Source organism: Rhynchophorus ferrugineus, unplaced genomic scaffold, assembly GCF_030347505.1.
Source record: "Rhynchophorus ferrugineus isolate W39M unplaced genomic scaffold, kcgeb_rfMv2 rfM8, whole genome shotgun sequence".
Taxonomy (NCBI): domain Eukaryota; kingdom Metazoa; phylum Arthropoda; class Insecta; order Coleoptera; family Curculionidae; genus Rhynchophorus; species Rhynchophorus ferrugineus.
The window spans coordinates 15,672,273-15,696,893 of NW_027472587.1; the positions used below are offsets into that span (position 1 = coordinate 15,672,273).

The 24,621-nt window shown below is 34.7% G+C and overlaps 6 protein-coding genes across 9 annotated transcripts; 4 read left to right on the plus strand and 2 right to left on the minus strand.

The window, feature by feature from the left end:
* Positions 1 to 32: 32 nt before the first annotated feature.
* Hph (HIF prolyl hydroxylase) lies at positions 33 to 12,400 on the plus strand. Of its 3 annotated transcripts, none has more exons than XM_076412148.1 (5): positions 77 to 241; positions 354 to 1,306; positions 8,878 to 9,048; positions 10,734 to 10,896; positions 11,396 to 12,400. In XM_076412148.1, exons 2-5 carry the CDS (start codon positions 470 to 472, stop codon positions 11,428 to 11,430), a joined length of 1,206 nt encoding a protein of 401 aa, XP_076268263.1. In that variant the 5' UTR covers positions 77 to 241; positions 354 to 469; the 3' UTR covers positions 11,431 to 12,400. The 3 variants fall into 3 exon arrangements, with proteins under 3 accessions (XP_076268262.1, XP_076268263.1, XP_076268264.1); XM_076412149.1 differs by having other exon boundaries at positions 95 to 217; XM_076412147.1 differs by having other exon boundaries at positions 33 to 1,306.
* On the minus strand, positions 12,260 to 14,485 carry LOC143201225 (DNA polymerase epsilon subunit 2). Its single transcript, XM_076412146.1, has 8 exons — positions 14,348 to 14,485; positions 14,135 to 14,297; positions 13,687 to 14,078; positions 13,512 to 13,631; positions 13,078 to 13,458; positions 12,837 to 13,020; positions 12,603 to 12,779; positions 12,260 to 12,548 (listed from the first exon to the last, which is right to left on the minus strand). Exons 1-8 carry the CDS (start codon positions 14,416 to 14,418, stop codon positions 12,438 to 12,440), a joined length of 1,599 nt encoding a protein of 532 aa, XP_076268261.1. The 5' UTR covers positions 14,419 to 14,485; the 3' UTR covers positions 12,260 to 12,437.
* Positions 14,486 to 14,551: 66 nt separating this feature from the next.
* LOC143201227 (putative cardiolipin synthase (CMP-forming)) lies at positions 14,552 to 15,798 on the plus strand. The gene is made up of 4 exons (XM_076412150.1): positions 14,552 to 14,955; positions 15,006 to 15,143; positions 15,200 to 15,415; positions 15,472 to 15,798. The coding sequence occupies exons 1-4, from the start codon at positions 14,584 to 14,586 to the stop codon at positions 15,727 to 15,729; spliced, it is 984 nt and encodes a 327-aa protein (XP_076268265.1). The 5' UTR covers positions 14,552 to 14,583; the 3' UTR covers positions 15,730 to 15,798.
* A 501-nt stretch (positions 15,799 to 16,299) lies between these two features.
* On the minus strand, positions 16,300 to 19,669 carry LOC143201229 (DNA excision repair protein ERCC-6-like). 2 transcript variants are annotated; one of them, XM_076412153.1, is made up of 3 exons: positions 19,379 to 19,531; positions 19,167 to 19,329; positions 16,300 to 19,115 (listed from the first exon to the last, which is right to left on the minus strand). In XM_076412153.1, the coding sequence occupies exons 1-3, from the start codon at positions 19,388 to 19,390 to the stop codon at positions 16,363 to 16,365; spliced, it is 2,928 nt and encodes a 975-aa protein (XP_076268268.1). In that variant the 5' UTR covers positions 19,391 to 19,531; the 3' UTR covers positions 16,300 to 16,362. The 2 variants fall into 2 exon arrangements, with proteins under 2 accessions (XP_076268268.1, XP_076268267.1); XM_076412152.1 differs by having other exon boundaries at positions 16,300 to 19,329; positions 19,379 to 19,669.
* Positions 19,670 to 19,768: 99 nt separating this feature from the next.
* Positions 19,769 to 20,695, plus strand: LOC143201232 (spastin-like). The gene is made up of 2 exons (XM_076412156.1): positions 19,769 to 20,344; positions 20,401 to 20,695. The coding sequence occupies exons 1-2, from the start codon at positions 19,909 to 19,911 to the stop codon at positions 20,559 to 20,561; spliced, it is 597 nt and encodes a 198-aa protein (XP_076268271.1). The 5' UTR covers positions 19,769 to 19,908; the 3' UTR covers positions 20,562 to 20,695.
* A 350-nt stretch (positions 20,696 to 21,045) lies between these two features.
* On the plus strand, positions 21,046 to 24,394 carry LOC143201234 (prolyl hydroxylase EGLN3-like). The gene is made up of 3 exons (XM_076412157.1): positions 21,046 to 21,245; positions 22,966 to 23,128; positions 23,696 to 24,394. Exons 1-3 carry the CDS (start codon positions 21,078 to 21,080, stop codon positions 23,728 to 23,730), a joined length of 366 nt encoding a protein of 121 aa, XP_076268272.1. The 5' UTR covers positions 21,046 to 21,077; the 3' UTR covers positions 23,731 to 24,394.
* The last annotated feature ends 227 nt before the right edge of the window (positions 24,395 to 24,621 follow it).

Here is a 24,621-nt window from a genome sequence, read left to right on the forward strand (position 1 = left end):
GTGGTCTTTTATGAAAAACTACGCCTAATCTTAGAAAAGAAGAGTGACATGTCGCATTTTGACATTTCTATTAATAGTGATAGAAATATTAAATTTTTTATAGCAATTATAAATTTGGTGCATTACTTAAAAAACGTATGAATGTGTAAACAAAAAATGTGATTTGTTAGGAAGAAAAAATCCAAGAAGATTGATGACTAAATCTGTTTTTTGTTAAGTAGGTGTATGTAAAGCAAAATAGGTCTGTAAAAATTGTGCTATTTACTGTGGTGTACATTGTAGCGATATTTATTGGAATACAGTTACTTCGTCGTATCACGCTATAAATATCTAAAATAAATATTTGTCATCAGCTGTTTCCCGGACAGTGGCTCCATCTATCCAGATAAGCGCAAGATAGCGAATTAAATGCCTGTGAACCGCATGTCAGAGGCGAACGGGTGGTACTTAAGGTGCAAGAATTTGAAAAATGAGCTCACAGTCAGACGCACGCTTGGTGGGTTGTAACGTTTGCGGGTTCGGAGAAAATTTACTTCGCTGTGCCCGTTGTAAAGTTACGTTGTATTGTTCAAAGGAGCATCAAAAAAAGGACTGGAAAAAACACAAGGTGAACTGCAACACACACATATCGAGTTCGTCGAATTTACTGAGTGAACCCGGTGGTAGCAGTTCCGTTGAACAGAGATACGGTCACACATATCACAGTAACAATTCGACATCTATACCCATCGAGGGCAGTTCAGAAAGTGAAATATTAAGTGCTGCAGGGGAAACCTTAACCCTGGCACTGAATAACAACTTCGACGAGAAGAGTTCGACTGAACGAGCCATTAAAAACGCGAATTCAGCCATGCCCATCGCGGGAGAAAACATTGTTCAGCCCAAACCCAAAGGTTTAAAATATTTCCCCGAAGTATCGCTGAACAACAGTTCAGCACCATTCCAACACAACATTGAAGACGATGTAGTAATGTGCACGAACATCATACAAGATTTAAGTGATTATGGTTTGTGTGTTTTGGACAATTTCCTAGGATATGAGGAAGGCAAGAAGGTGTTAGCCGAGGTGCTTCATATAAAAAACAAAGGCGCTTTAAGAGATGGTCAGTTGGTGTCCACGAAAGGGAAAGCGAAAGAAGACTTAAAGACAATACGTAGTGATAAAATCTGTTGGGTGGACGGAAAGGAAAAAGACTGCCAAAACATCGGATTCCTCATAGGAAGGGTTGATACGCTTATAACCAGAGCCAACAGGATGGTAAACAATGGAAAATTGAGGCAGTACAACATCAATGGACGGACAAAGGTAAGCCGTTTATTACTATAACTAGCACGACTCTACGGAGTGATCGGTTTTTCCATTTAAATCGTTCCTATGAATCAAAACCATATGTTTGTTTACAAACACACATTGTTCCGAGAAGTTTATTAATCAATTCCCTGCGATTATCGTCAAATTGCTAACGAATATTTCAAGTGCCGTGATTTAATATTTAATATCATTTAATAAGCCAGAATTTAAATGTTGTGTTTACTGTAGATGTTGACATAAAAGAAAACAAGTTTTTGCGAAGAAAAATACATTGCAAAAACGGTGGAAGGGATCGAATTGGCGGCGGGATACGGCTTCGTTCGCCCAATCCGGCAAAATCAAGCGCGTCTAACGGCCCCGTTATCAGTAAAATGTGTCAATCCGTGACCCAATTATTTATTTACATTCCTAGACAATCTGACCCTCCGGAACATCCATTCACCGAAACGATCTTACGTTTCTTCTTCTGGGCCCGTTCAATGGGAAAAAAATAAACGTGATCGAGTACCAGCGCACGTCGTCATTCGCCGCGTTTGCCAACTCCGGCTCCGCCCACATAGACATCTTCCATTTCACTTTCTCGCATTGGCGAAACGTCACTGACTTGGGCGGTCGCCTCAAGGGCATGTGAGGCCGGTCACGTACGCCGACGGCTGAGAGAAACTGATACGAGGCTTATTGAAAAAGTCAACGGAATAAATATTTATAACGGGCCGTTTCTCAAAACGAAACGTCGTCAGGGAATAACAATGCCGGGGAAAAACAACAATATCGGCCTCCACAGTTAAGCAACGCGTTCAATCTGTTTGACGTTTCGTTAGTTTGAATCTTTGCGATGTTAAAAATTCGCATTTTACATAACCTAAAACGTCATATGATTTGAATATGTAAATATTGACAATCGAGTAACCGTTGCAAACTGTTATATCAATTTGAGTTGGCGTCGTTATGTCTGTTGTTAATTCTCCTAATGTTCTGGATGATTATCATCAGTGTAAAGTCCCAAAAACGCATTATAACCAAAGCTATTTTAGTGTGAAACCTTGGAATTGATCGAGGTCATCGTGTACAAGGATTTTACTACAAGTTATATCCTCTATACACCGCGGACTATTTCCGAAATAAAATTATTGAAGACTAAAAATGTCAGCGAATATGACGTGAACATATTATACTGACCTCATTTGTTATAAATGTCAATGAACTACTAGATTTTCCGTACGTATCTGAAAATTTGCGGATTTTAGAAACGAATTCTATCCATATTCGAGCGAGTCCCTTTTTGTCAACCCGATCATGCATTACAAGGTTAAAAATCAAAATTATATCTCCATTATGGAACAATCATAATTATCAGGGCTCTAACGATCTGGTAAGCCATGCTATCTGAATGTGAACGTTCTCTAATTGCTATCATATGCGAAGAAAGTGATATCCTACGCGACCCATATTTCGTATCTTCAATAAAGCGGCGTTAACAATGAATTATGTAGTTTTTTTTCTCGTCGTAAACCTCGAGTCTTTACTTCCTGTTATTGAATCATCCGTCTGTAATGTTTTTACAAGGACTTTCGGAACCCAAAGTCCTTGGTATAACTACTCAAAACGCGAGAATTTATATTTTTAAAACGTTTCGAATAAAATCGCAACAAATGAATCCATAGCAAACTTTCATTATAGTTGAATGAGCGAAACAATCGACGTTTCAATTTAGAAAATTAGCGGAAGCGATAATACAATCGATTTTCTTTTTTTTTTAGATAACATTCATAGACGACGTGATCTCGCTATTCCTTATATCTTTTACAACGTTTTTAAGTAATATATTTACGATCATAAATAATAATACTTATGATCTGAAATGAGATTCATAGATTTCAGGATCTATTCAACGATCTGGTTTTTTCTGGTATCTGAGAGAATTACGAGTTTGCAGAATGACATAGCGTTTTACGAGTTTAGCCGCAAAATTATTGTAGTTTTTTAAAACCATTATTTATATCGATAATAGATTGGTACAATTTGAGAAATATCTTAAAACTATTTGGTTGTTTTGTACATAACAAATATTCGAGGGAAAAATAAATTCTTCTTCTTTCTACCATTCTAAGACTAACGCGTACATATTTGATTACTCGACTAGGAAGTTTTGATGCATCCACCGTATAGACCGGACCTTGCCCTGTCTGACTGTTATTTGTTCCGGTCTTTGGTCTGGTGTGAAGCAGGCTACAACAGAAGCGCGTGAAAAATACTTGTTTCAGTTTTTCGACCACACAAATTGCATAGTGATGGAATTATGGTTGTAGCAGGCAAATGGCAATAGGTCGTCGATCAAAACATTTTCAATTTCCATGAGAATAAGTGAAATTGCGTTAAAAAAAACATCGACGATTTGTAAAAGCCGAGTTCTTAAAATATATTTCACAAATTAATGACATTTTCATTGTTTTATTTTGCACACTACACGATATCTCCGGATTACGTGACAAACGATATATTACACGATAGATGAACAGAAAACCATTCAATTTACACCTGTCTTGATTGTTGTGTTTTGAGAAAAACCCAGATGAGTGGTCTGATAATAATCCGCGGTTTTATCAATACGTGTATTGACACTCGTAACGCGCTTTATTTATAATTTTTTAAGGTTATGTCCCGTCATCTTATCATCCTTCTTAATCTCGCCATTATTTTAATCTCCCTTTCGAGTGTATAACCTAGAAAAACGTATAAACTATGTTATGTTTAAACAAAAGGGTGTCTAGGCTTACGTGATCTCGTCGATAATTTTCGAAAATCGAGCAACAACGGTTGAAAAGCGATTTGTCATAGTTGCCTTTGGGTTTTGCGTGTGGAATATGTGGTTGGCAAGGTCGTTGTTGATTTTTTCGTCTCCGACATTGCAAAACTGTACGATGGCGTGTATTTTTGCATCTAATTAATTTTCCATGATAGCAGATTCGGTCCGATGATAGAATGAGGTCGTAGCGTCGGTTTTTGTGGCGGGAGAGACCGTTACGGCTATAGCGAAATTCGGACGATCTACGTGACTGAATGAACGCAGATACCTTACACCAAGTATATTTCGGCGCAGAATTATCCAATAGTGAGGCGATTGCAACACGTTTTTTTTCCGCATTAATCATTCCTCCATCAATCGGATTGTCATTGAAAACATTATTTACCTTTCATCTTTTTCTAGCGCTCTCACTCCGGCTAATTGCGATTATGAAATGGGCAGATGCACGAAAAACATCGATAGAAGTCCTAATTGAGAGCATTTTTTTAACACTATTGATATTTCTGGTTTAGTCAAATAAAATATCGATATAACAGGTCAATTGAAAAGTCCCTGGCCTACCATAGTAAAACACATTTTTTTGGCAAAATTAGTTCTTTTTTATTCAACAAAATTCCGTTCAAGGGTGATACACTGATTATAGGGACCTTCCAACTTTTCGATACCACTTTTGTAGTACGATTTGACCTTTGCTTCAAAATAGGCCTCAGTTTCGGCGATCGCCTCTCCATTCGACGAAAATTTCTTCCCAGCGAGCATTCTTTTCAGATCTGAGAACAGCAAATTCTCGCTGGGGGCCAGATCTAGAGAATACGGTGTATGAGGAAGCAATTCGAAGCCCAATTCATGGATTTTTGCCATCGTTTTCACTAACTTGTGACAGGATGCATTGTCTTGGTGAAGCAGCACTTTCTTTTTCTTCAAATTCGGCCGTTTTTCGGCGATTTCGTCCTTCGAACGGCCCAATAACGCTATGTATTGTCGCTGTTGATGGACCTTTCTTTTTTCAAGGTATGAACGAAATGAAAATTATTCCATGCGCGTCCCAAAATACGGATGTCATAACCTCGCCAGCCGAATATTGCGTTTTCCCACGCTTTGGAGTGGGTTCATCGTGTGCGGTTCACTCGGGTTTGTTACGCTTGATCATCTTCAAACACTGCTCCGAATCATCAACTCGCCGTTGTTTTTGGTCAAAAGTGAGCTCGCGCGGCACCTACTTTGCACAGAGCTTTCTTATATCCAAATATTCGTGAATTATATGATGTACATGTTCAGTTGATATCTTTACAGTGTCTGCTAGTTCATTCAATTTCAATTTACGATCATTCAAAATCATTTTGTGGATTTTTTAAATGTTTTCGTCGGTAACAACCTCTTTTGGGCGTCCACTGCGTTCACCGTCTTCGGTGCTCATTTCACCGCGTCTAAACTTAGCAGACTAGTCCTTGATGGTTGATTTTCCTGGGGCAGTGTCCGAAAACTCAGAATCAAGCCAAGTTTTTTCTTTAACTATATTTTTGCGCTTCAAAAAGCAATATTCGAAAAAACGCGAAATTCCTTTTTATCCATTTTTTTATTATATTTAATGTAAGATGTAATTAATTAAAATAATTAATTTTTTTTTCATGACTTTATTAGCAATTAGCCGAAAATATTCTCGGAAGAATAGAAAATATTTTTTACTTCTTACTATTGGAGTAACTCGCGTGTCACTATCAAAGTTATTCTGAATTAATCAATGATTTTGATGATTGTGATTAGAGTTTGAGATTGTTGCAGTTTTGCATTGCTTTTCTGGTTTAATTTCACCAACTTACATATTCCACATGAATCAAACGAAATCGTCGATACTTGGTCTTGGGATAGATTTTTGGTCGACGTGTGTCCATTTGCGTACGTGCGACTAGACAGCTCACGCAAGGCCCAAAAAATCGATCGATGTTGTTACGGCACTAGCGCGCACGAAACCAAGCAGGCCGTGGCCGACGTGATTTCATTAAAATTGCGTTTGTTACCCGACGTACGGTTGTTTCTTTCGTCGAAAAAGGCGAAATGTTCTTCGTTCTTTCCCCCATCGTCTCTATTGAGGCTGCATGATCTTTTATGGACGGAAACTGGCTGACGTTTTAAGGTCGAGGCTGCTGAACTTGTGCCTGAAGACCTTGCAGCCATGTTATTAATTCTATATTTAGTGTGATGTTTTAAAAAACCACATCGCATTCGATATTAAAAGAGAACTGGTTAGTTTTTTTTGTATTTCCTTGATATTTTGGTTTGCATGATGCAACTCCCTAAGTATCGCCGATATTTCCGTGCTAAATACCATGTAATCTTTTATTGATTCCCGTAAACTGAAATAATCTATGCGATTGATATATACAACCCAGATAAGTCGTTTCCCACCAGGTTAGTGTCACGACTGCACCGACGATGACACGTCCGGGAGTTCAGGGAGAGATGCGGAACGTCACGTAACCACAACCGTCGGAGATCGATGAAAGTAGCAACCCCGTCAAGGACCGTGATTCGGCCGAATGCAATTGTCAATATCGAGGTGTTTCTATGCTATTCGGAGATGATTTTTTGAATTGTTTCACTCGCGCTGTCTTTCCAACTTACATTAAAATAAACAAATTACTTTTGTTTATAACGTTTAAAATTAAGACGTGTTTGAAGACCTAACTTGAAAACAAAAACATAAATGTAAATAGAGTTAAGTAACAGTTGAAATAGGGATATCGACCGCGAAAAAAATATCATTACTAAAAAAAATTTATCCCAAAATCTTATTTTTAAATTATAGTTAATTTTTGGTAGTATATTATATTTTTATTGCATATTGATAGTAGCTATTGTTGACAACTGTGAGAAAAAAATGTCATCTGTAACGCCGGTATAACGTTGAGTTAGTTAAATTTAATTTAGTCGGGCATAGGTTATGTTTTGGTATTAGTTTCTTCTTCTTTTTATTTCAACACGTAACTGGCAATAGTACCAAGTGTCATCTGCGTCGGTTACGTCATTCTCATTAGGGGTGGTGGCCACCGAGAAAAAAATCGATATATTGTTTTCGATATTTTAAATCAAATATATCGGAGAAAAAAAATCGCAAAATATATTGATTTAAAAATTATTGAACCTTCAAAATTAAGTACCAATTAAACAGTATATATTATTAAAATTTTTTTAATGTTTAAGAAATATCGGCTTAAAAAAATATCAATATATTGGCCAAAAATATATCGATATTTTTTTCAAAAATATACTGATACCGATATTTTTCGGCATCCCTAGTTCGCATTATTAAATTAAAGTGACCAAACGCCTAAAATCAAAAAACAAAACAAGATGACGGAAACGAAATGACTGCTTTCCTTTAATGTAACTTCGACAATCTTGAAATGTTGGTGATTATGACAAAGGAATGACACTCCTGCCACTTGTTCGGGTGTTAACAATATTGAATATTTGATTTACGAATTATCGAATTTAAATCCAAATCGAGCCACTGCAGATTAACAAGTCCATTGAAAAGTCCCCGGTCTGACACATAGATGGCGCTACTAGAATTAATCCACATGTTTTTTAGTTAACCCTAACCCTCAAAATATGTGTGTATAAACTTAACAGCTGTAGGATCATTAGTTTGTGAATTATAGCATTTTGAGTGAAGCAACTTTTGTTATTGTGAAAAAAAAAAAGATAAAAAGGAATTTCGCGAGTTGATGATTCGGAGCAGTGTTTGAAGATGATCAAGCGTAATAAACCCGAGTTTTTGCATCGATATGTGACAATGGATGAAACATGGCTCCATCATTCCACTCTGAAGTTCAATCGACAGTAATCCGAGTGGACTGCACATGATGAACCCGCTCCAAAGCGCGGAAAAACGCAAGAGTCGACTGGCAAGGTTATGGCGTCTGTATTTTGGGATGCGCATGGAATAATTTTCATTGACTACCTTGAAAAAGGAAGGACCATCAACAGCGACTATTACATAGCGTTATTGGACCGTTTGAATGACGAAATCGCCAAAAAACGGCCGCATTTGAAGAAAAAGAAAGAGCTGCTTCATCAAGACAATGCACCGTGTCACAAGTTAGTGGAAACGATGGGAAAAATCCATCCATCCACCGCATTCTCCAGATCTGGACCACAGAGACTATTTCCTGTTCTCAGATCTCAAAAGAATGCTCGCTGGGGAGAAATTTTCGTCGAAAGAAGAGGTGATTGCCGAAACTGAGGCCTATTTTGAAGCAAAGGACAAATCGTACTACAAAAATGGTATCGAAGTTGAAGAGTCGCTATACTCAGTGTATCACCCTTGAAGGGAATTATGTTGAATAAAAAAAACTAGTTTTGCCAAAAAAAGTGTATTACTATGGTAGGCCGATGAGTTTTCAATTGACCTGTTAGGGATGTCTGCCGCAGAGAAATATTTTGTTAAATCGATATTTTTTAAAATAAATCTAGTACGGAGTATATATATATATATATATATATATATATATATATATATATATATATATATATCATATGTTTATATATTTAATTATTTATATTACTTTCTTTGAAAGAATATCGACCTAAAAAAATCGATATTATACCTTGCAACTAAAAGTTCGATACTCTGTACTATTATCGATATTTTTGAGCATCCCTATTTCAGATGACTTTTAAACTTGTAAAATTGATCAAACAATATGTAAAATCATCAATCAACAATCAATCAATTGTTTTTTCTCTTTTGTTTTAGGCGATGGTAGCGTGTTACCCGGGGTCGGGAGCACACTACGTGAAGCACGTAGACAACCCAAACCGGGACGGCAGGTGTATAACGGCCATCTATTATCTTAATCTTAACTGGGACGTGCACACATGCGGGGGACTGTTGAGGATATTCCCCGAAGGATGGCGCGAGGACAAGGTAAACGAACACTCGCGATAACCCGATTTATTTATTTATTTACTCGCTCTCGTATAACGACTTACGATTGTTTTGGTTTCGTTTGTTTACTGTTCGGAGCCCGTAGTTATCTGTTCGGTCGAAATCAGTCGGCGTACTTGACAATGCCGTGATTTTTTGTTGGGATCTTTATATTTTTCTATGTGATAGGATGTTAATCTAAGATATCGTCCAGTTTTATTTTTTCATTTGTGAATTAGAAATTATACTCGTGCGACGTATATCTTGTGATCGCACGTCTTCTCTTCCCATTTCCTAGCTGGCAACAGCACCGATTGCCGTTCTCGGTACTTATGCTTTCTCCGTCTCGTATAGGTGGTTGTATAATAACGGGTAATGAATGCAGCGACAACTTTTTCATTATATTTCCCATCTGTTAAGCAACCTCGTTCAGGAAGCGATAAAATGCCGTATCGCTATTTAGAGTTTCACTTTACCTATGTAGGAATTTGAATACAATCCCCATTAATTGATAACTAACTACCTGACTGTCGGTGAAATTAAATAAAACGTATTGATATGCTTAGAAATTTTAGTTATAATAGTATCTTCTTCTTTTTGTGATACAATAGCTAGCAATAGGACTGAGTGGCTCTCTGAACATTTATAGCCCATATAATAAAACAGTCCATGCACGTAATCGAAATGTATGACGTCAATACGTCACAATGTTGCCGCATGAACTTAGAATTTTGGTTTACTTTTGCTAGTTTATAACTTCTAATTATATAACTAACGTTTTAAAGAATTTTGTAGACATTTGGCAACATGATCCAATACTATTTGGACGTTCTGGTTTTAACAAGAATTTATAAATTTATACAAACTGCAGTTGGCAATATATTCGACATCATCTACGATGTGCATGAGCTGTTTTATTTTAGGAGCTATGAATTTCAAAATTTCAGTTTTTTCTTCCTTGTTCCAAGCTCTAGTTGGCAATATCAAGGATATTGATCCTGATTGAGATATTGATTATATTCTTTTTTTTTTTCGTTTCCTAGCTGGCAAATAGTACCAGATGTTATAAAATATAATGAAAAAAGTCTAATACGTAAATTTTTCTCATTATATTTTGTCATACTTGCTTCTCCATGTTAAGAATTTCATATCTAGTCATTATAATTTCTTTAAAGGATTCCTAGACTAAAAGTTTTCTAACTAAAATCTAACACTATGTAGAAAATTAAATTAGTAGAATAGTTCTTAGATTTTTTTTAAACCTCAGCTGGCCATAGTACTGTTTTCTCTAATGATGATCTATGAACAGAAAAATATATAGGAAATAATTTTTACATTTTTGCCTTTTTAAGTAAGTGATCACTTGTATGAAACTGTATCACTATCCAAATTACTCTTTTAAAACTTGTATTTATCTCACTTTCGTCAGGATTCATTCAGAAATAAACAAATAATTATTTTATTGTTGATGTCTGTGAAAAGCCAAATGGCGTCACGTCGACATCTAACATCGAGTTTGGCGATTAGATAAATTTAGTTTAATCATGCGTAAGTTATGATTTTTATTAGGTTGTTCTTCTGATTGAATTTTTCTTTATTTGATCATTTTCCAGCATCGATCTAATTAGCACTGCACCGCTGTAGCCTATTTAATATTAATTGGATTTTTTTTGTTTGTGTTTAAGGTTGCCGACATAGAGCCTCTTTTCGATCGGCTATTATTCTTCTGGTCAGACAGACGAAATCCCCACGAGGTACAACCAGCCTTCGATACGCGCTACGCCATCACGCTCTGGTACTTCGACGCCGCCGAGAGGGAGGAAGCAGTACGACGCTACGATAAGGAACGTAAGTATCAGCTAGCCTGTGTTTGGGATTTACACTTAAAAAAACAAAAAACACGCTTGGAATCTTATAGGAAACATAGTTTCAGCGATTTCTCAAGAAAGAAAGAGTTAATAAATGCTTAAACAAATTTATTTTAAATATTACAGTAAAACAATTGCGTATATATGTAATATCGTTATATTATGTATATATTACCGTACACGCAACTGCAATAACTCCCTATTAAAAAATAATACGAATATGTGTAGAGAACATGACTGAAAGAAAAAGAGATGACTTAAGTTACTAAATATTACATTATTACGCCCAAAGAAAACTTTTTTTTTATATTTATTCCTGTTTAGAAGATAGATAAGAACGAAACAGTCATAATGGACAAACAATTAACATAGTCCCACAGAACATGTACTGTGAGTTTTGCGTGATTTTTGTTTTTTGCTGTAGTTTCTGAACTATCCATCACTATTGGTAAATTGAACATTGCATTTATCATGTGCAGGGTTGAGTATGGAAAAATCGAGTACGTCGACCTGACTGGCGGCGCCCAAGCGTCAGAAACTGGTTTGACCTTGGAACTGACACTGGGGCGCGTACACGCAGTGTGATGGCCCCAGGGACTCACCGCTACATACTGTACATAATCTTTTCGTACTGAGAGCTGTTATATTTGTAAATTAGCGATTAGTGTAAGATATGTGTGATATTACAATACCGCTGTTTTTTCAGTCTTTAGATACGCACCTGTAAATACATTTTGCAAATAATCCGACAGGTATAAGTATATATAAATAAACAAATAACAAACGAATCCCGGCGCTTATTTTTTTCATTGCCGGGGCTCGGTGAGGTGAAGTGTGCGCGTGGATGTATGTGTGAGTGTGTGTATGTAATCAGTACAACACTAAATAGGGAGCCCTCCCTGTACGGTAATTTTGTTTTACCTATTAACGAGATCACGGCATTCAATTTTCCGAAGACCCGTGGCATGTCTGTTATTGAAATTAAAAAAAAACTGTAAACCTTATATTTATATATATTTACAATTGTATATGAAAAAGTACTTTAGACAAAACCGATATTTAGTATGCTCTTTTCACACAAATTCAATATATCGTAAGAGATATTTATTCAATTTGTGTATAAAGTATTAACTAATTTTTATTATTTTATCCTAATAAAACGATTTAGATCCAGTAGGCTTTTACTTCTCCCCTAATCCTTTGTACTTTTTTCATTTTCATAGAAAAATAATCAAGCGAATGCAAGCATTGGCACTTTATAGTTCTTTGCGTAACCCTACGGCATACCCCAATTTATTTGTCAACCAAAGGATTTTCTTATTTAAAGTAACAACAAAAAAAAACACGGTAAATCATACTTATATGTATTTACAGTTATATCTGAAACTGATATTTAATGCACTATGCTGGGTATTTAATGTGTGTAAAATATTGACTTTTATTTGTATTATACATTTTGTCTTAATAAAACAACTTCAGATCTGGTAGCCTTTTTTTACTCCTTTTTATCTCACCTCAAAATCAATCCTCCATCGCGTCGTTGACGTCAATACAACAATCGACTATGGCTTCTTCTATACTGTTAGTGGGATAATACATTTTAAAGGAGAAATCGCCGCTACAAAACTGGCCCTAACAATTGAGAATAAGTAGAATGTTAAAAGCCTATCAAACAAAAAAACTTACGGGATTCATGACAATGCTACTTTTATAATGGTCTTTAAAAGCCTCAGATCGATCGCCGACCACTACCAAATCTGGTAAAGGGTACAGAGAAAAGCAGTAATCGAAATCCCAGTGAACTGTGGAAGCGTTCAGACTCAGTGGTGTCAAGTGGCCTTGACTAATGATGGTTCTTGTTAACTAAATAGAAAAAAAATTCATTATCGCCTTTCTCGAAAATAAACAACCTATACTAACACATTTCGGGATTTCCTCACGTATAGGCTTGTGTAAACTTCCTTGTAGCATTTTTGCTAAAATATCTGACCTTAAAACAACGATCTCTTTAGTACAGTATTGTATTCTGCAAGGATTCGTGGCAAATGTTACATTAGGTAAAATTTTTTTCACATCCGCTGTTACATAATTAGGTAGTTCCAATCTACAACATACCGTTAAAGGACAAGGTAATCTTAATTTAAAAAAAAACACCAATTACCTAGGTAAAATATGAGGTGTACAAGGATCCGTCAAACCAGGAACAAAAACAAAATGACTTACATTGGATATCACTGAATATTTTACAATAATCTCTGCCAGTCTTTTAAATAATTTTTTTAGAATAGACATCATTTCACAGCCGTGGGATTCACATAAAAAATTTCCCATGAATACAAATGCTACTGGTGGCACAAAACTCTCCATTTGCTCAAAAAGCTTTTCCAATTTCTCAAAAACCTGTGGATGATCAAGCCACACATCTGACAAAAACACTAACATTTTATCCTTATTCTCTAACATTGTATTCTTCAATTTTTTGGAATCTTTTAAAGGGACATCTGAAGGACCTCCAAAATAATTCAAATTTCCAAATGTATGTCTGAAATTGTACTTGTAAACACCAAAAAAAACAAAACAATGTTCTTTATTTACCTTGAAGCCAAATGGTCCTCACCAGGAGGAAGGATCATAGTTGACACATGTAATATTTTGTCTTCATAAAAACCATTAACTAAGACAAAAATATTCTCTGCATAAAATCCTGGATGATATCTATAATAAACAATTATAATCAGAAATGAAATAATAAAAACAAGAAATCAATTACTTTGCATGAACTAAATCCAGCTCTACTATTCCTGTAGGATCTTCAATATAATATTTTCCTTCTGCAATTTGAAGCAAAGATCCTAAAATAAGTGTCCTATCTAATTGTACCTCAGATAGAGTTAATAAATAATCAACTGTCTGTAATTTAAGATGATTTTTTTCGTCATTCAACAAAGTCTGAGCAAATGTACGTTTAGTTCTTTGAAGAACAGAAGAATATCTATCCAGAAACATTTTTGCTTTGACATTAGCATCTGCCAACAATTTACTCTTTTTGGGATCAGGTAAGTATATCTTCCTATCTTGATTGTAATATAATTTTGGAAAATCAAACGCCCTTATTACACTAAATACTGTTTCATTATGTTCATAACCAGAATGTAAACAAACCTAAAATAAAGCAATACAAAACTATTCTTATCATTTTATCAAATCCTTAATTGTACCTCAATAGTTTTGTCTATATGTTCCTTTTCGATACTATGACCAGATAGACACTGTTGTTCTAAACTAGTACAAATATTTTTGATAGTTTCTTCAAAAACATCAGCAGAATTCAAGTCAATATTTGCTTCGAGAAATGTATCAATTAAATGGGAACAAAAAGCACTGAAAACATTATAATTACCATACATTTAAGAATTCCAACAGAACAATACCTTCTAACGTTAAATCCATTAAGTTTAAGAGCATTTTGTAATTTCTTTTTAATTCTATCTGCATTTGCCATTTTTGTTCGGATAAAATTAACCTTTAAAAATATATTATTTTCGCGCCATATCCTCTTACTTATAATATAGGAACGAATATACTACAGATTATAAAATATTCATTTATTGGAAGAAGATCCCATTTTAACCCTTATATTCAAAACTTTAATTTTTTAAAATGAATAATGGACATCCTTAAATATCGTTCAGTGTTGCTTAGGATTTTGTATACCAAAGATGTCAGTCAATTTAATAACTTTTTATGTAAAAGAAATATTATCCAAACGAAATTATACAGATGTATGCACGAAATTGTAAACGATAGACGATTGCCGAAACTATTAAGAACTTATAACTATAGAATATATTGTACAAGTTCCAGCCATGGACAAACTAAATTTTCAAAACATAAAGAAGAGCTTAAGGCCTATCTGGAACAAAATAAGGGTAAATTGCGTGACACTGAACAGAGGCTTAAGGAAAGGGGCAATATAATACTGCAGGATATTAAAGATACAAAAACTAAAGTTAAAGAAAAAGTAGAGGAAATAGTTGAGGTAATAATAAGTGGTTGTTTTTCTGCAAATCAACAAATAAATATTTTTAGAAAGAAAATATTTATACTATACCGAATTTGTTATGTGTTTCAAGAATGGTAGTGTCCCCCTATTTAGGATTCCTAATAGTTCAAGGTAACTTTCACTTTGCTCTTGGAGTTTTAGGATTTGCTGCAATAACAGACCTGGTATAATAATTACCAGTATAAATAGTATGTTTTAAATCACATATCTAATTTTTTAGTTGGACGGATGGATAGCTAGGACATGGGAAAGTCAGTCTTCAAAAATGGGAAGTTTCTTGGACCCCATGGCCGATAAAATTTTAATTGCAACATTGTTCCTAAGTTTAACTTATGCAGATCTGATTCCCATTGCTCTAACTGGATTGATCATTACAAGGGATGTGTTATTAGTTATAGCTGGTTTTGTGATAAGATATATATCACTGCCCCCTCCAGTTAGTATCTTGCGGTTTACTTAATATTAAATTTCCCCTATATATTATGTTTTTAGAGAACATTTGTTAGATATTTTGATGCAACCCATGCAACGGCTCAGTTGGCTCCTACATTCATCAGTAAAGTAAATACGGCTGTTCAGTTACTGTTAGTGGGAACTACACTTGCTGCTCCTGTTTTCAATTATATAGATCATCCAGCATTGCAAAGTCTGTGGTATATAACAGGTGGTACTACATTAGCTGCTGGCTTGAGTTATGTATTGTCAAAAAATACTTATAAGATGCTAAGGAAAACTTCCATTAAAAAATAAATTAATGGGCAAAAATTGTTATTTTGTTGAAAGGTGAAATATTTTTTCAATAAAGTTTTTCATCAGTTATATTGTTTGTTAAATTAATCATATTTTAATTTTTTTAACATTCAAAAAATAAAATATATAAATACAATAATTACACCTCCAATATTTAACTTAGATATTTTCAAAGGATCGAGCATCTGGTGTTTTGTTGGTACTTTATATGTGACACGGATTGTCTACACAAAAAAAAATTATTTATTTATTTGATATTCAATCTTGTCATACTACCTTTGGAATTTACCAAGGACGCAAAAAGTTAGTGCCTCAAACACACTTAAAAGTATATATCTATTTAAGGGCTGATATTTGAATAATTTTTTCCTTTAAGTATATGGCGATGATGAGGTGTTAGCTGTTTGCTCAAGTTGTATATTGTCAAAAAATACAAGGTGTGAGGAAAAACTTTGTTTGAGAAACCAAAATTAATGTTTTTTTAGAAATTAATGTTAAAAATAGTTTTTTTTTATTAAAGATCAAATAGTTTAAAAAAAAAGTTTTATTATTTAGTTAAAAGAAAAATAATTCTTTAACAGTTTTTTATTTAACGTACAAAAAAAATCACATATTTAAACAATAAATTAGTAACTACCATCTCCAACTATTCAATCTAGATTTTTTCAAAGCATCGAGCGCTTTTTGTGCTTTCTCGTCGGCTTGTGTGCGGTCTTTCAAACTGCTAGGTTTTTTCGAGCCATTTAATACTGATTCGTGTTCTAAAGCACCCGCAACTCCCTTTTTAGAAAACAAATGCTCCAAAATGAAATTATCATTGGTAACAGACTTTTCCGTTTTCAATTTTTTCTTCTCTCTTTTAACGAGACCCTCGACATCTTCACCGTCAATTCTCCCAGACGTGTCGACCGATTCCTTGTGTTTTCTTTTATTACACGTCTGTTGAGTTTCCGTTATTTCTTCTTTTATTTGCCCTGACGAACTCGAGCAATTAACGGGAGGTATTTTATTTTGTAATTTGTGATGATAAAGACTGGCTGTTTTTGAACTGTGTTCCAATGCTTTATCAAAACTGATGTTTGTAGTATTATCATCCAGTTTATTAGACTCTTCCTCTATTTTAGGTCGAGCTTTCAATCTATTGTACTCAATTAATTCCGGAGCTGATAAACTCTTCAATTTTTGTTTTTCTTTCAGTTTTTCCTGCCTTTCTTTCTCCAGTTCGATTTGTACATAAGTTTTCTTCACTTCCCCTTTCCCCATGTCGCTTTCGCCTGACATATTTCTGGCGATTCTTTGAGCTAACGCTTTCATTTGTTTGATTTTGTCTTGACTGAACTGGACTGCTTGATCCGCGTCTTCCGCTTCGCCGGATTTTGGTTTCCTCTTGCGCGGTTTCTTTTCCTTTATTTTTTCCTGGATTTTAACGCGCGACTCCCTGAAAATATTGGTCGTTTCCGGATTGGTTTCGGTGGAATCCGGCAAGGAGAACAGATCGAACAGGTCCGACGATTTGAAAAATTTATTAGTTGAAGGGTCCACCAGTACTTTATTGCTCAACAACTGTTTCCATACTTGTCTCTGGTACATCTTCTCTTCCACAGTACCGGCTGATATAAGCCGGTATACCGTCACCGATTTGTTCTGACCGATTCTCCAAGCTCTCTCTCGAGCTTGACTATCGGTTGCCGGGTTCCAGTCTGGGTCATAAATAATAACTCTGCTGGCGCCTGTTAGATTAACGCCCAAACCTCCAACCCGCGTGGTCAATAAAAACACGTCATAATCGTCGCTCTGGTTAAATTTATCGATAAGACTCTGCCTAGAACTGATACTGGTGGTACCATCCATTTTGAGATATCTATATCCAAAGTTTGAAAGGAACGACTCGAAAATTCTTATCATGGACCTTCCTTGAGAAAACAAAAGGGTCTTATGTCCCTGTTTCTTCCATATTTTCAACAATGCTGATACAACAACCATTTTACCTGACCGCTTATAATACCCAATGTTATTATCAATGTTTGTTTCATCACAGTCCGGGGATTGGAGCATATGTAAATCAGGATGATTGCATATTTTTCTCAGGGCAGTAATGGCAATCAACATGTTGGCTTTTATGGCATTGTCGCTTCTCCACAATCTTACACCTCTGTTCAAAATCGCGTTAACATGCTCACTCATCAAATAACTTAAATACAAGTCCCTTTGCTCCTTAGTCAGAGCACAAAATAACACTTGTTCACTCTTATGGGGTAACTGTATGTCATTTTTCACTTCACTTTTCATCCTACGCAGCAGGAAAGGTGTTATAACATTTTTTAAAGTTGACGCAACAGAAAGGGCAGTTGCTTCTTGCATCGGACTAGAATTGGCAAAACCACCTTGCACTATAGGATTGACAAAATGTTCTGTAAATGTAGCCAGAGAACCCAACATTCCTGGATTAGTAAAGTCAAACAGACTCCAGAGTTCTGACAAATTATTTTGCATAGGACTACCAGTCAGCATAATCCGGTGGGGTGTACGAATTTCCTTGACTGCCAGTGTTATTTTTGCCAAGGGATTTCGAATTTTATGACCTTCATCTAATATGAGATAATGCCAATTGTAATCGCATAGGTTACCTTTATATTTTAAGATACTGGCATATGTGGTTACAATAATACCCTTACTCTTATTTATTTCATTAATTAGTTTTATTTTATTGCCTTGATAAGTTCCAGATTGATGTAATATAGCTACTCTAAATTCTGGTGACCATTCATGAAAATGTGTTACCCACTGATTGATCACTGTCGCCGGACAAACAATAATTGTAGGACCAACACCAACAAATTTTCCATGTTTTGATATAATTTTACTAAATTGAAGTGCATGCAGAAAAACAATAATTTGCACAGTTTTTCCTAAACCCATCTCATCACCTAATATACCACCTGATGGTTTTTGATGAAGACCCCATAACCATTTTACAGCATCTTTTTGATACTCATACAATTTGTTCCATAATGTTTTAGGTACCTTGAAGCCACCTTTAATTTTTTTATAACCATTAATTTCTTCTAAATCATCTTCATTCTGAATTCTTTCCAAATCATTCTCTACCTTGTTATAATATTCATTAAGTCTAGCTTTGTAATTAGACTCTAAGGCATCATCTTTAATTTTTGATTTTTTGAATTGGCAAGTTTTGTCCTGACTTTTTCTCTTTATCGGTTTTTTGCTTGTTCTATTTTTTACAGAAAAGGGCTCATAATCTTCATCAGATAATTCGCCAGCACTAGGGATGTAATCACTTTCAGATCCATCTGTGTGGCCATTATAAGTAGGATGTTCTATAATACTACAGCCATCATTCTCCAAATTAGATTTATTTTCATTACCTGATGAAATATTTGCTACAAACTGATTATTATTTATTTGTTCATCTTTACCATGTTTTATTTCTAATTGGGATAATATCCTATCAGTTGCTTTGTTCTCATGACTTTCTTCAACAAATATCTCAAGTTCCTTTAAAGCTTGTTTTTCTAAAGTTTCCTGAGATCTGCCCCAAAGGGTGATTCCTTGTGAAACAAGATTTTGTAATTCCTCATTCTGAAACAGAGTATTTATTGAATGTACCTAAAAATGTACACATACGCACTTGCTGATCCATTCTGTTCAATTATAATGCACAAATAATCAAATATAGAAACAACATTATTAAAAATAAACGTATGGAAATGGAATTTAACATATAGGATCTTAAATGTTCAAAAACAATATTTTGAGAATATAATGACATTGACATTAATGTCCTCTTCTTTTTGTAATAAGACTACATTTTTGTATCATTTGATATTTTTGAAAACAATTCAATAATTATATTCCGGAATACGTTTTAAATACATGTGCTAATTAAATATTAAAACATTTACTTTATCAATTTGAATATACTGGAATTACTGGATACTAGTGGATGAGTCATAGTTAAAGACATAGGTTTTTGTATCAGATAAAAAAAGGAGTTAGAGTTTATCTGTCAGTTAAAGTTGGTGTATCAAGTTAGTTGTTATCAGTTAGTTGTTATCCCTCAGTTATATTTTGTGTAAAGCTGGCTCTTAGTGCTTAGAGCCCTATTTGCATTTGTGTAATCGCGCAAAATCGCGCTTTGTTAAATGGCATGGCCTCCGAATGGTACGAAAAAGTCAAAGTGGTAAATCTCCAAGTAAAAAATCAAGAAAAAGCGATCCCGATGCTACAAATGATGTGATGTTTACCACATATACCAGAGGCTCAGTTCACAAACGAAATCTATACATAGTTTCATTCCCGATCATATTCTTGTTTACGATTCTCCGTTCTTTGTTGTACCAGATCTTTCTTATACTTCGTTTCGTTTATTGTCGTTCGTCGAATTATTTCGTTCACACTCGGAATGATCAAATTAACTCGAATGACGAAATCGAACGAAACAGTTGTATTTTAGTCGAGGAAATATCAGAAATGGCACAGGTGCGAAACTCCGGACCTGGACCAGGAGACCCGCTTTTAGCGAAACAAAAACACCACCACCGAAGGGCTTTCGAATATATTTCTAAAGCGCTGAAAATCGACGAAGAAAATGAAGGTTAGTAGTGGGTATCTCCTTAATTAGCTTGCCACCTCTGAGATCGAATTTTTCAGGTCAAAAAGATTTGGCAATAGATTTATATAGAAAAGGCATCACAGAATTAGAACTGGGTATCGCCGTACAATGCTGGGGTGGACGTGACGTTCTCAGATCTCAAAAGAATGCTCGCTGGGGAGAAATTTTCGTCGAAAGAAGAGGTGATTGCCGAAACTGAGGCCTATTTTGAAGCAAAGGACAAATCGTACTACAAAAATGGTATCGAAGTTGAAGAGTCGCTATACTCAGTGTATCACCCTTGAAGGGAATTATGTTGAATAAAAAAAACTAGTTTTGCCAAAAAAAGTGTATTACTATGGTAGGCCGATGAGTTTTCAATTGACCTGTTAGGGATGTCTGCCGCAGAGAAATATTTTGTTAAATCGATATTTTTTAAAATAAATCTAGTACGGAGTATATATATATATATATATATATATATATATATATATATATATATATATATATCATATGTTTATATATTTAATTATTTATATTACTTTCTTTGAAAGAATATCGACCTAAAAAAATCGATATTATACCTTGCAACTAAAAGTTCGATACTCTGTACTATTATCGATATTTTTGAGCATCCCTATTTCAGATGACTTTTAAACTTGTAAAATTGATCAAACAATATGTAAAATCATCAATCAACAATCAATCAATTGTTTTTTCTCTTTTGTTTTAGGCGATGGTAGCGTGTTACCCGGGGTCGGGAGCACACTACGTGAAGCACGTAGACAACCCAAACCGGGACGGCAGGTGTATAACGGCCATCTATTATCTTAATCTTAACTGGGACGTGCACACATGCGGGGGACTGTTGAGGATATTCCCCGAAGGATGGCGCGAGGACAAGGTAAACGAACACTCGCGATAACCCGATTTATTTATTTATTTACTCGCTCTCGTATAACGACTTACGATTGTTTTGGTTTCGTTTGTTTACTGTTCGGAGCCCGTAGTTATCTGTTCGGTCGAAATCAGTCGGCGTACTTGACAATGCCGTGATTTTTTTTTGGGATCTTTATATTTTTCTATGTGATAGGATGTTAATCTAAGATATCGTCCAGTTTTATTTTTTCATTTGTGAATTAGAAATTATACTCGTGCGACGTATATCTTGTGATCGCACGTCTTCTCTTCCCATTTCCTAGCTGGCAACAGCACCGATTGCCGTTCTCGGTACTTATGCTTTCTCCGTCTCGTATAGGTGGTTGTATAATAACGGGTAATGAATGCAGCGACAACTTTTTCATTATATTTCCCATCTGTTAAGCAACCTCGTTCAGGAAGCGATAAAATGCCGTATCGCTATTTAGAGTTTCACTTTACCTATGTAGGAATTTGAATACAATCCCCATTAATTGATAACTACCTGACTGTCGGTGAAATAAAATAAAACGTATTGATATGCTTAGAAATTTTAGTTATAATAGTGTTATCTTCTTTTTGTGATACAATAGCTAGCAATAGGACTGAGTGGCTCCCTGAACATTTATAGCCCATATAATAAAACAGTCCATGCACGTAATCGAAATGTATGACGTCAATACGTCACAATGTTGTCGCATGAACTTTGGTTTACTTTTGCTAGTTTATAACCTCTAATTATATAACTAACGTTTTAAAGAATTTTGTAGACATTTGGCAACATGATCCAATACTATTTGGACGTTCTGGTTTTAACAAGAATTTATAAATTTATACAAACTGCAGTTGGCAATATATTCGACAGCATCTACGATGTGCATGAGCTGTTTTATTTTAGGAGCTATGAATTTCAAAATTTCAGTTTTTTCTTCTTTCTTTCAAACTCTAGCTGGCAACAATATATAGGATATTGATCCTGAGCTTATACCACTTTCACGATAATGATATATTGGTTCTATAATTTTCGGGAGTATCAAAACATTTTATTTTTAATATTATCTTCTTTTTTTTTTCGATTCCTAGCTGGCAAATAGTACCAGATGTTATAAAATATAATGAAAAAAGTCTAATACGTAAATTTTTCTCATTATATTTTGTCATGCTTCCTTCTCCATGTTAAGAATTTAATATCTAGTCATTATAATTTCTTTAAAGGATTCCTAAACTAAAAGTTTTCTAACTAAAATCTAACACTATGCAGAAAATTAAATTAGTAGAATAGTTCTTAAATCTTTTTTGAACCTCAGCTGGCCATAATACTGTTTTCTCTAATGATGATCTATGAACAGAAAAATATATAGGAAATAATTTTTACATTTTTGCCTTTTTAAGTAAGTGATCACTTGTATGAAACTGTATCACTATCCAAATTACTCTTTTAAAACTTGTATTTATCTCACTTTCGTCAGGATTCATTCAGAAATAAACAAATAATTATTTTATTGTTGATGTCTGTGAAAAGCCAAATGGCGTCACGTCGACATCTAACATCGAGTTTGGCGATTAGTTAAATTTAGTTTAATCATGCGTAAGTTATGATTTTTATTAGGTTGTTCTTCTGATTGAATTTTTCTTTATTTGATCATTTTCCAGCATCGATCTAATTATTTAATATTTTAATTGGATTTTTTTTGTTTGTGTTTAAGGTTGCCGACATAGAGCCTCTTTTCGATCGGCTATTATTCTTCTGGTCAGACAGACGAAATCCCCACGAGGTACAACCAGCCTTCGATACGCGCTACGCCATCACGCTCTGGTACTTCGACGCCGCCGAGAGGGAGGAAGCAGTACGACGCTACGATAAGGAACGTAAGTATCAGCTAGCCTGTGTTTGGGATTTACACTTAAAAAAAAAACAAAAACCACGCTTGGAATCTTATAGGAAACATAGTTTCAGCGATTTCTCAAGAAAGAAAGAGTTAATAAATGCTTAAACAAATTTATTTTAAATATTACAGTAAAACAATTGCGTATATATGTAATATCGTTATATTATGTATATATTACCGTACACGCAACTGCAATAACTCCCTATTATAAAAATAATACGAATATGTGTAGAGAACATGCCTGAAAGAAAAAAAAGATGACTTAAGTTACTAAATATTACATTATTACGCCCAAAGAAAACTTTTTTTTTATATTTATTCCTGTTTCCAAATCTCAAATTTGTAAATGATAAAACTAGTAATTTAGTACTTATTGCATATCATAACTATAGAAGATAGATAAGAACGAAACAGTCATAATGGACAAACAATTAACATAGTCCCACAGAACATATACTGTGAGTTTTGCGTGATTTTTGTTTTTTGCTGTAGTTTCTGAACTATCCATCACTATTGGTAAATTGAACATTGCATTTATCATGTGCAGGGTTGAGTATGGAAAAATCGAGTACGTCGACCTGACTGGCGGCGCCCAAGCGTCAGAAACTGGTTTGACCTTGGAACTGACACTGGGGCGCGTATACGCAGTGTGATGGCCCCAGGGACTCACCGCTACATACTGTACATAATCTTTTCGTACTGAGAGCTGTTATATTTGTAAATTAGCGATTAGTGTAAGATATGTGTGATATTACAATACCGCTGTTTTTTCAGTCTTTAGATACGCACCTGTAAATACATTTTGCAAATAATCCGACAGGTATATATAAGTATATATAAATAAACAAATAACAAACGAATCCCGGCGCTTATTTTTTTCATTGCCGGGGCTCGGTGAGGTGAAGTGTGCGCGTGGATGTATGTGTGAGTGTGTGTATGTAATCAGTACAACACTAAATAGGGAGCCCTCCCTGTACGGTAATTTTGTTTTACCTATTAACGAGATCACGGCATTCAATTTTCCGAAGACCCGTGGCATGTCTGTTATTGAAATTTAAAAAAAAACTGTAAACCTTATATTTATATATATTTACAATTGTATATGAAAAAGTACTTTAGACAAAACCGATATTTAGTATGCTCTTTTCACACAAATTCAATATATCGTAAGAGATATTTATTCAATTTGTGTATAAAGTATTAACTAATTTTTATTATTTTATCCTAATAAAACGATTTAGATCCAGTAGGCTTTTACTTCTCCCCTAATCCTTTGTACTTTTTTCATTTTCATAGAAAAATAATCAAGCGAATGCAAGCATTGGCACTTTACAGTTCTTTGCGTAACCCTACGGCATACCCCAATTTATTTGTCAACCAAAGGATTTTTTTATTTAAAATAACAAAAAAAAATACGGTAAATCATACTTATATGTATTTACAGTTATATCTGAAACTGATATTTAATGCACT